This window comes from Pyxicephalus adspersus, chromosome 5 (genome assembly GCF_032062135.1).
Source record: "Pyxicephalus adspersus chromosome 5, UCB_Pads_2.0, whole genome shotgun sequence".
NCBI lineage: Eukaryota > Metazoa > Chordata > Amphibia > Anura > Pyxicephalidae > Pyxicephalus > Pyxicephalus adspersus.
In genome coordinates, this window is record NC_092862.1 from 87956189 (window position 1) to 87967263 (window position 11075).

At 37.6% G+C, this 11075-nt stretch overlaps 2 protein-coding genes across 4 annotated transcripts in view; one reads left to right on the forward strand and one right to left on the reverse strand.

Moving 5' to 3' along the window:
• Positions 1 to 6954, reverse strand: part of ALG2 (ALG2 alpha-1,3/1,6-mannosyltransferase) — an 11884-nt gene extending 4930 nt beyond the window's left edge. Inside the window, exons 1-3 of one of the 3 annotated variants that reach the window (XM_072412056.1) lie at positions 6610 to 6954; positions 5111 to 5197; positions 305 to 446 (exon numbers count right to left, since the gene is read on the reverse strand). In XM_072412056.1, coding sequence (XP_072268157.1) covers positions 305 to 412 — 108 coding nt within the window. In that variant the 5' untranslated portion in view covers positions 413 to 446; positions 5111 to 5197; positions 6610 to 6954. Of the gene's footprint in view, positions 1 to 100; positions 447 to 5110; positions 5198 to 6609 lie in introns of all 3 variants that reach the window. The other 2 variants (XM_072412054.1, XM_072412055.1) reach the window with 2 other exon arrangements.
• A 123-nt stretch (positions 6955 to 7077) lies between these two features.
• On the forward strand, positions 7078 to 10814 carry SEC61B (SEC61 translocon subunit beta). Its single transcript, XM_072412057.1, has 4 exons — positions 7078 to 7236; positions 9207 to 9304; positions 9673 to 9774; positions 10548 to 10814. Exons 1-4 carry the CDS (start codon positions 7234 to 7236, stop codon positions 10633 to 10635), a joined length of 291 nt encoding a protein of 96 aa, XP_072268158.1. The 5' UTR covers positions 7078 to 7233; the 3' UTR covers positions 10636 to 10814.
• The last annotated feature ends 261 nt before the right edge of the window (positions 10815 to 11075 follow it).

Genomic DNA, 11075 nt, shown 5'->3' on the forward strand with positions numbered 1-11075 from the left:
TATATACACACACACATATACATATATATATACATATACATATATATATATATACATACGCACAACATATACATACAACTGAATGTTTACTTTTACTTACCTGGTCACAGAACACTATATCAAACTGCTCCCCACTAAGAAAAACTATATAGAAAGCTAGGAATATCATGCGAATGTATGCACATAGTGCAAAACATTTCCCAAAAATACTTCGAGGAAGCCAGTCTCCACAACATCTAATGGGAATTCCAGAGTTCAGGGTCTCTGAAAAGCAGTGATTAACATCATAATGAGCTGTCCACACCTGCACCTTACAACCACGAGATTTGAGGGCCAGAGCTGCATCAACAACCAGTCTCTCAGCACCACCAATTCCTAGGTCTGGATGAATGAAAAGCACTGTAGGTTCCATGACTATTGGTAACACCACACTTGAAAGAAAATGGCTGTGGGAAAAAAAACAAAAAACAATACAATGTAATTTTCACTGGTATTTACTTTTTTAAAGGCTTTAGAAATGGTACAAGCATTAGGTATGCAGCTATTGACTTTAGAGACACGGCTAAATCCAAGCAAAAGAAAAAAAGTGGAAAATTTAATACTGCTTAAGAAGGGCAAATTATAAAGTAAGTGTGTGTGTGTTATATATATATATATATATATATATATATATATATATATATATATATATATATATATTACACACACATACACTCACACACACATATATACATATATACACATACACTCTACTATTAGGCCTATTAACAGGAGTAGACCTTACAGCAGCATACAAAACAGAATATAAAAAGCCTAATGATAAAACTCCACCAGCTAACAATGGACTACGAACTAGGGCAGATGACACAAACACTGCTTTTTATACTACTACTATTTATTCTGATTAATATAAAATATATTTTACAAAGAAATATTCACATTTGATGACGCACCTACATGTACCTACAAGTACAGGGAATGGTGATGGGCACTAAGTGTGCCCCATTTTACACCAATATATATTTAGGCAAATGGGAAAAGCGTATGTGACACTTTAACCCGCTTCCAAAAACATCTCCTGCTATGGCGTCGTTACATAGACGACGTCTTGATCCTTTGGTTAGGTCCTCATGAGACCCTCCAGGAATTCTTAAATACTATTCAATCAAATGATTTTAACCTAAAGTTTACCATGGAAACTAGTACAACAAAAATACCATTCTCAGATCTGTATATCTACACTTAGGTCCATAAATATTTGAACAGAGACAACATTTTTCTAATTTTGGTTCCGTACATTACCACAAATAATTTTAAATGAAACAACTCAGATGCAGTTGAACTGCAGACTTTCAGCTTTAATTCAGTGGTTTGAACAAAAAGATTGCAAAAATGTGAGGAACTAAAGCCTTTTCTTTTTACACAATCACTTCATTTCAGGGGCTCAAAAGTAATTGGACTATTGACTCAAAAGCTATTTCATGGGCTGGTGTGGGCAGTTCCTTCTTTATATCATCAATTAAGCAAATAAAGGGCCTGGAGTTGATTGTGCTTGTATGTGGAAGATTTTGTTGTGAACAGACAACATGCAGTCAAAGGAGCTCTCCATGCAGGTGAAACAAGCCATGGTTAAGCTGCAAAAACAGAAAAATCCCATCAAAAAAATTGCTAAAATATTAGAAGTGGCAAAATCTACAGTTTGGAACATCATGAAAAATGAGAAAGAAACAAAGCACTGCTAAACTCATCAACGCCAAAAGACCTGGACGTCCATGGAAGACAACAGTGGTGGATGATCGCAGAATCATTTCCATGGTGAAAAGAAACCTCTTCACAACAGCCAACCAAGTGAACAACACTCTCCAGGAAGTAGGCGTATCGATATCCAATATCCATAAGCAGAAGACTGCATGAAAGTAAATACAGAGGGTGCACTGCAAGGTGCAAGCCACTCAAAAGCCTCAAGAACAGAAAGGCTAGATTGGACATTGCTCAAAACATCTTAAAAAGCCAGCACAGTTCTGGAAAAACATTCTTTGTACAGATGAAACCAAGATCAACCTTTGCCAGAATGATGGCAAGAAAAAAAAGTTTGGAGAAGGCATGGAACAGCTCATGATACAAAGCATACCACATCATCTGTAAAACATGGCGGAGGCAGTGTGAGTGTTTGGGCGTGCGTGGCTGCCAGTGGCACTGGGACACTAGTGTTTTATCGATGATGTGACACAGGACAGAAGCAGCCGAATGAATTCTGAGGTTTTCAGAGACATACTGTCTACTCAAATCCAGCTAAATGCAGTCAAATTGATTGGGAGGCATTTCATTATACCGATGGACAATGACCCAAAACATACAGCCGAAGCAACCCAGTTTAATAAAGCAAAGGAGTGGAATATTCTTGAATGGCCAAGTCAGTCACCTGATCTGAACCCAATTGAGCATGCATTTCACTTGTTGAAGACTAAACTTCGGACAAAAAGGCCCACAAACAAACAGCAACTGAAAGCCGCTGCAGTAAAGGCCTAGCAGAGCAATAAACAGGAGGAAACCCAGTATCTGGTGATGTCCATGAGTTCAAGACTAAAGGCTGTCATTGCCAGCAAAGGATTTTCAACCAAGTATTAGAAATTAACATTTTATTATCAGCTTTGTAATTTGTCCAATTACTTTTGAGCCCCTGAAATGAAGCGATTGTGTTAAAAAAGGCTTTAGTTCCTCATTTTTTTGCAATCTTTTTGTTCAACCCACTGAATTAAAGATGAAAGTCTGCAGTTCAACTGCGTCTGAGTTGTTCCATTTAAAATTAATTATGGTAATGTACAGAACCAAAATTGGAAAAAAGTATTCTCTGTCCAAATATTTATGGACCTAACTATATATATATATATATATATATATATTCATCTTTCTCTTTTATACTATGGTACCATTGATTCATTACAGTGCGAAATATTGAACACCTGACATTCTGTTTCCTCCGTTACTAGCATTCTTCTCAGCTCAAAGTTACACTCACACACTTTCTATATATCCATTCATTGGATGTTCCTCGTGCATTATTTATATTTCCTCAATTCTTTGCCTTCATTCATACAACCGATTCACCCTGCACTGTACCAACACTATCTCATCCATCTCCACTTTCCCTATCCCTCCCCCCTTGGAACCCGCACCTATTCAGTGGCGCCAGCTGCCTAAGAGATGTGCTGCAAGCTACTGCAGCGCATTGTATGGCACCTATCCTTCCCCGTTCTGTCCTCCGCTTTAGCTGGGGTTTGTTGAGTCACTGCCCTTTGAGATAATCCTACTTTAGGAATGCATACTACCAGCTGATTGGGTGTGTACAATGACGTCACAAGCAGCTGTTTCTGCTCTGTGCGCGCAACTCCTATTTTTTCAATGGGAGCAGCATCTGAGATCTGTGTGCATGCTGCCATCATTACCCCCAATGTATAAACGTTCATATTATGTATATATATATATATATATATATACACACACATATACATATATACATACACAAAACCTTCAAAACTTTCAGAAACAGATTTTTTTCCCATTAAAGTGGACCTAATGTAAAAAAAAAATTAAAAAAAAAAAAATTACACTTACACAGATCTGTGACACATACTGCTGTATTTGTCCCTCCTGCTCATGTCTGTTCTCAGAGAGCAAGCTGCCTGGAACTTGTGACATGTGTATCCCAGGAGGCTCTGCGCTCACATTCATTCATTACCGCCGCGGCACTGACATATGCTACCCTGTCACACACAGCTATCCTCTTACTCTCAATGAAGCCCAATTTCTCTGTAACATCTCGCTATAGATGGACAGTTTTGCAGGGAGAAAATCTAGGCCTTGGTACAAAGAAGGTGTGTGGGCCTTAAAAAAAATTCTACACACTTATATGTGTGTATAAAATTATTTATTTATAACAATCGTAGATTACATTGATACACTTAGATAAGTATGTATAGGTATAAATGTAATATTAAACTCCGCTAACCGTCAAGCCGTTTATAGTCTCGAATCTCTTGATAATGTAGACAAAAAACCATGCAATGTTAGTGGGTCCCTTATGCTACAATCACAACATTTACAGGGAACTTGACCTATGGAATTATTTCTTTCTTCCCTTTCCTGAAGAGTCTTCGTTGCAGTCCACGATGAAGCAGCATGGCTTGTGTTCTGTTTTCTTCTTCCTCCCGGGATTCGGCGGGAAAGCAAGGAGGAGTAATCCGAGCAATAAATTTGAAGCTAGGAATGAACATGTGAGACACTCATTGATAGAAACTTTCACAGGTTTTTGTTCGTTGAATCTTGAATGCACCATACTATGTTACTCAAAAGTATTTTGTCCTTCTTTTGCTTCGCGATCTTGTATGCAATACAATAGAAAATTAAATGAATAAATAATAAATGTTCAAAATATAGTAAAAATGATGGGCCCCCTTGAGCTTCATAGGCCCCGGAGCCATGTATCAGCTGCACCCCCTTCTCCTCAGACCAGCACAGAAACAACCCAGGGCCTTTCTACTTTACAAATTAAACAATAAAATGTGTACATTTTGTACAGTATAGAAACAGTTCACAGAGAGTAAGAGGATAGCTATGTGTGACAGTAGCATGATATGATGGTTATACCTTTTTTTTTTTTTTTTCATGTGATGGCATCGCAGCAAATAATTCCCCCACTAAAGTCAGTCACTATTTGACTCATCCCAAGGTATATCAAGCTTGTGACTAACAGACCATTGTTCAATCATAATTACATAGTAGGTTAGGTTGAAAAAAAAAACATTAAGTTCAACTACTAGGGAAATAAACATATCCCAGATATAAAACCCTCTAAGACATAGTTGGTCCAGATGAAGGCAAAAAAAAACCCTGGTACAAGTTGTTTCAACAGAGGAAAAAAAAATCCTTCCTGATTCCATGAGGCAATTAGATGTTCCCTGGATCAACAATAACTGTTATTTTTACTTTAAAGCCTTAATAGCCAGTTATATTCTGTACTTCTAGAAAAGTATCCAGCTTTTTCTTAAAGCAATCTATAGTAGTTGCTGAAACTACTTCCTGAGGGAGCCAATTCAACATTTTCACAGACCTCACAGTGAAGAATCCTTTCCTTATCTGGAGCTTAAACTTCTCTTCCTCCAGACACAAAGAGTGCCCTCTTGTTCCTTGTAATGATCTAAAAGAGAATAATGGGGAAGAGAGTTTTCTATATGGACCATTTATATTTTTATACAGGGTGATCATATCCCCCCTTCGTCTCTTCTCAAGGGAGAATAGATTCAGTTCAGCTAATATATCCTCATAGCTGAGCTCCTGCATTCATTTTATTAGTTTAGTTGCCTTTCTCTGCACTCTCTTCAATTCAACAACATCCTTTTTGTGAACTGGTGCCCAAAATTGGAATGCATATTCCAGATGTGGAATAATGTCTCAATCTCCGCAGTCTATTCCCCTTTTAATACAAGAAAGTACTTTGCTAGCTTTAGATATTGCAGCTTGGCATTGAATGCTGTTATCAAGTCTATGATCCACCAGAACCCCCAAATCCTTTTCTATTTCTGACTCCCCCAAATGTATTCTCCCTAGACAGTATGAAGCATGCATGTTGATAGCTCCCAAGTGCATAATTTTACATTTATCCATTTTAAATGTCATTTGCCACTTGGCTGCCCAATCAAACAGTACATTCAGGTCTGCTTAAAGATTATAGACATCCTGTATGGATTATAGACATCCTTAATTCCATTACATAGCTTGGTGTCATCTGCACACACAGAAATGGTACTTTTAATCCCAAACTCTATATCATTTATAAAGATGGTAAACAGTAAAGGTCCCAACACTGAACCCTGGGGTACACCACTAATAACCTTAGACCATTCAGAGTACGGTATTTTTAAATGTAAACGCTAAGTATTTTTAAATGAGAAGTTTGGAATTATAATCATACATAGTATATGAGTTTGGTTTAACTGGTAAACTGATGTACTATGTGTGATTATAATTTCAAAGGTCTCTCAATCCCCTGAGGAAGCCCAATAGGGCAAAACATGTCGGGACTGAGACATGCTACTCATTTGAAACAATGGACAATCTTTATGAAAATATATATTGTAATCTGTACTCTGTAGCAATACTACATTATAAGTAAACTGTATTTGAATATGCCAAAAAAGCCTCTCTTTCTTCTCTTTTTGAATTGTTATATATATATATATATATATATATATATATATATATATATAGGCTTGGCATAAACTGAGAAAAATATTTTCCCCCTCTCATTTCTCTTCTTTACGGGCAAATATTTATTTTTACCTAAATATCTATTGAATCAGCGATCAGGTGTTTAAGCAGCTCAGGTGTTCGGTCACACAACTCATGCCGCAGTTATCAACATGCACTTTTTAGTGTGACTCCACAAAAGCATTAACTTTACATCCAGCTATTTACCCCGACACATTTAAATGAGTGCAGCAATAGTATTTTACATCATCTCTTTGTAGTATGTATGCTTTAAGTATACACAACCAATCATTTTCTTCAAAATGGCAGAAATAGTGAAATATTTAAGTAACGTTTACTTACAGGAAGCCAACTCTTTAAGTCTGCCCCAGTCAGAGAAGACTACTCGCACTTATAACGCTTTTACACGTGCTGGACATGTGTGCTTTATTCCTGTCATAACTACACATAGATATAATTTTGTGTTCCTGGGTGCTATGTATTGCCTTCCCGCCTCTATGCTACAACTGCCTGTTCGTAGCCTATGACTTTCAGCTTATTCCACATCACTGACGAAACACCCAACGCCATCGGACACCTAGACGTTTTTTTTTTTTGCCAGACAGCTGACGTGGCCTTTACACCAAGCTGAATACTGAATACTGAACACAAGCAAACTAAACTAGTCATAAACCATAGAGCCATAATTGTGGAGACATTCGGTGCTAAACACACGACTCTTTGTCCACGACAAAATGGCCTCCACCTTATTTCAAAGAACGGAAGACGACGTGGCCTAAAGAGGGCGTAGAACAGAAAAGCTACATTGTCCATGTGAAGGCGAACTGAGGACCGTGATTGGTGCACAACACAGTTTCCTGTGACGGAGTGATCGTTACAGCATTGAACTGACGCTGCTTTCCAATTTTTTCCCCAAAGCCGAACGAAGTAACTGGTGCTTACGGGTTTCAATTACCTTTCCTTAAAATGGTAAGATAGTGTATTTTTACATTTCCCTTATTTTTCTTAGCTGTTTGTAAGATGTTAGATATAAGCACATATCCGTTGTGGTCATTTCATCCATCCAATGTTTTTCGATATATTTTTTTTCTGAATGGATGCAGTAGCCATTAGTTTAATTCATTATTATCCTAATTCCAACATAAATCATAATGTCAAAGACAACCTTCTTACTTCTGCAGGCCAGTAATTTAGTGAAATTAGTGGTAGTTCAGATCTTTCCATCAGTGTTTGCCTACAGCAGACTGCCTCTTGAAATGTAATTTGGTTTAACACCCCCAGCGTTCTAAGACTATTGCCACGCAAAAAAGTGTTACTTTTTTGCATGGAAATGTATTTTACATTGTAGGCCTGTAATTCTTAGGCATAACTCACTGAAATATGTGCAATATTTAATACATTTATTAAAGTAAGTAGGATCTGTAATATAATATATATATTTTATCAAGATTTCTTTGGTATTGGACTCACTACAGCTATTTTGTATTGAATCCAATACAAAATTATTTGCCCCCCGCTCCTCCTTCCCGCATTGACGCATGCACTGACGTCACTGGGAAACCCCCGGAGATCGTCTCTGCATTCGCCAGCTGGAGATCGAAGGGAGAAGACATGTCCCGAAGACCTGCAGGGACCAGCAGGATGACGGAGGACCACAACAGAACATAGTAAGTGTTTGGAAGTGCATGGAAAATCCTCTCGGGATTACCGCTAGGGGATTTAAGCTACTGGACTAATACAGTTGTGCTATCCAATATACTAATAAACCACTGCGCTGTCATGCAGATAGAAAATTCATTTAATAATACCTTTGTCATTACTTGATAACTTGATCTCCTTAACCTAGAGAGTGATTTAAACTGGGGGGTGGATAGATTGCCGTTACATAAACCTTGAGAACTGCCAGCCAAGTGTATTACCAGTATAACAGTTTTTTTTTACTTTTAATACATGGTAGGATTAATTACACAATCTCTTTCAGATATATCAACTATATAATGCTAGGACCTGCCTATTTTTAATCAGATAGGCACTGACATTACAAAGTTTTGGTGATCTTATCTACAATTTTAATTTTGATTTACCAATATAATCGTGCAGAGCTTTGTTTTGCATTGCTTTTGGTAGATCTTAAGGAGATTGTAACTTGTATAGGTGATTGTACTATTTGGGTCATAATGTGTTTGGACAAGTTGAGGTTGAACCCATTAAGGAGTTCCAAAAGGAACCTTATAGCAAGTGTTTGTGTTTTTGTTCTAGAATAACTGTAATTCCCTGACATTGTCATACAGAAGGAAAGATCTACTGTAAACCACACTCTGTAGCCAACCATAACCACACACACACATCAAGCTTTCTTTTGGTAACTGCTCCTGAAATGTACATGCCCCAGGCTGCCAGAAATGAAGGAATGAACTTGTGTGGGCATATGTGAAAATTACGTCATTGTGGCCTGCCCAATCATTGGCCAAAGATTTTGAACCCAGATGAGAATCAGGTGACAGTGAAAGGACAGCTGAGAACTGAGCATAATTCAAAAATTGCAAAAAGAAACATAAATTCCAGGACTGCAGTGGCATAATTATGTCAAGTTGAGGGGATGGTTTGTGAGGGCACTAATAACAGGTCTCGATTGCAAGAAAAATGAAATAAAGCCAACAAACAAAAGGTCTGCCAGGCATTCAGCTGCCAATCAACTGTGAATGAGCAGCCTAATGTCGTCTCAAGAATTTTATGGATTACTGATTGGAAGCAGAAGAATGTTTCTGTGTTGGTGACATTAAAATTAGTGATTCATGTAACTGCTTTTCTAGCATAATCTAAAAACCTTTAATTCTTGCTACTTTGCAATTGTCTATAAGCATTAGTGAAGCTAGATCTATGCCTCTGCTATAGTGGATCTCTTAAGTGATCCAATATATACACATTTTATATTTCAGCCTGGCCCTGCTGCGAGTTCCACTAATGTTGGTGCCTCTGGCCGATCACCAAGTAAAGCTGTTTCCCCAAGAGCAGCAGGATCTACTGTGAGACAAAGGTAGGACTTTTTAGACTAAACACTGTATCATACTTTACATACTCTATTTAATCAGCTTCTGGGTCTGGCAAATAACAGCTTACTGGGGAAAAGGCCGAAAATAGACCTTTAAAAAAAAAAATGCAATGTTTTACCACGATCTATACTGACCCCCCCTTCCCCCCCAAGCAATTATTGCATTTCTGCCTTTGTCAAAAAAGCACCAACTCAAACTCCACAGCCCTGTTGTTAAAATTTTAAAAATAGGAATGATCCCCTTTGTTTAACTTATGCTTTTATGAGGGGTGGTTGATACATGTAGTTTATCCCAGTCAGTGCTACCAATATTCTTGCGTTGTATTGGTTTTAATTAACTTATTTAATTAAAGGAAAACTACAAGCAGTAGTGCAAGAAGTTCTGGACGGACCACATCTGCTGGCACAGGGGGCATGTGGCGATTCTATACCGAGGACTCTCCAGGTCTTAAAGTGTAAGTCATTTAAAGATAAATTTGAATGTCTTTTCATATATACTATTTTCCTACACCCATAGGGTAGGAAGGATACAGAAATTAGCCTGATGTGCTTCTTCTTTTACTGTTCTGTCACTGGAGGGGCAGAGATGTCAAGCTGCAGAATCGAAAAATCAGATCCCTTTCCCCAAAAAACTTGATCTTGACACCTAAAATTGTGAGTGCACAGCAGCAATTTGGTATTCGTTGCCTTTGAGATGGATCTTACAAAAGCAATTTCAATATTCCTAATTTGAACAACACTTTTGGCAGTGTTGGTAAAGAATAGTATTTTTAGGGATGTTTAAATTGCAGGAATAGTGGAACAACATTGCAGATGTTTTGACATCCACAATATTTTAGTGTCTATAGACAGTGGGTAATAGTTTGCCTAAAGTTCCACTTTAAATTCGTTCCAGGCAGCGGACTGACCAAAAACATTGCCTAAATATTTAGGCAGTGGTCTTTTTGTACTTATAGTGATGCCTCTCAAAACTTCTCAAGCTAAGAGTTTTTGGGCAAAATTTTTTTTTCTACTGAAAAACTTTTAGAACAAGCATTTATTTGCAGACCAGATATTAAACTAAAACTGGTACATTAAGTTGCTGTAGTTTTGCATCCTCTCTGACCTTTTCTTGAAGCACAGAACTTGATAACACAGGTTTTCAGGATGATACATTGCATGCAGGTTGTCATTTTTCTCTTATGGTTCATAAAGCTCAATATTAATTTGTTACCATTTGTCTTTTCAGAGGGCCTGTCCCTGTACTGGTGATGAGTCTACTTTTTATTGCTTCTGTATTCATGCTTCATATCTGGGGTAAATACACACGTTCCTAAACGTCTTCGCTCAAGAATGCTTTGGACCAAATAAGCTTTGGACTTCTTCAGAAAACTACCATCTTGCATTTCAGCGTAGACCTAACTGTTGTCAGCAAATTTTTAAAACATGACTTCTTTTGTAAATAAAAGTGTATTCTTCTGGTTTGTATACCAATAAACGGGGTTCTGCCAATTGATCACGAAAATTATTAGTTACTAATGAAAACAAATCAGATTACACCTAAAATTTCTACTTCATAAGTATATTAGCAAAACGAAAGGGGGAGATAAGAAGAGCTCTTTGTTTGAGTTTACATATACTTCCTAATCCCCCCCCCCCCCCCCCCCCCCNNNNAAAGGGGCTCACAAGCTCATCATTTTATAGTAAAGCAAATAAAGCATTATAAGTTTTTGTTTTGTTTTTTTGCCTGGCACTGTGGCTAAGAAAGTCAATGGTA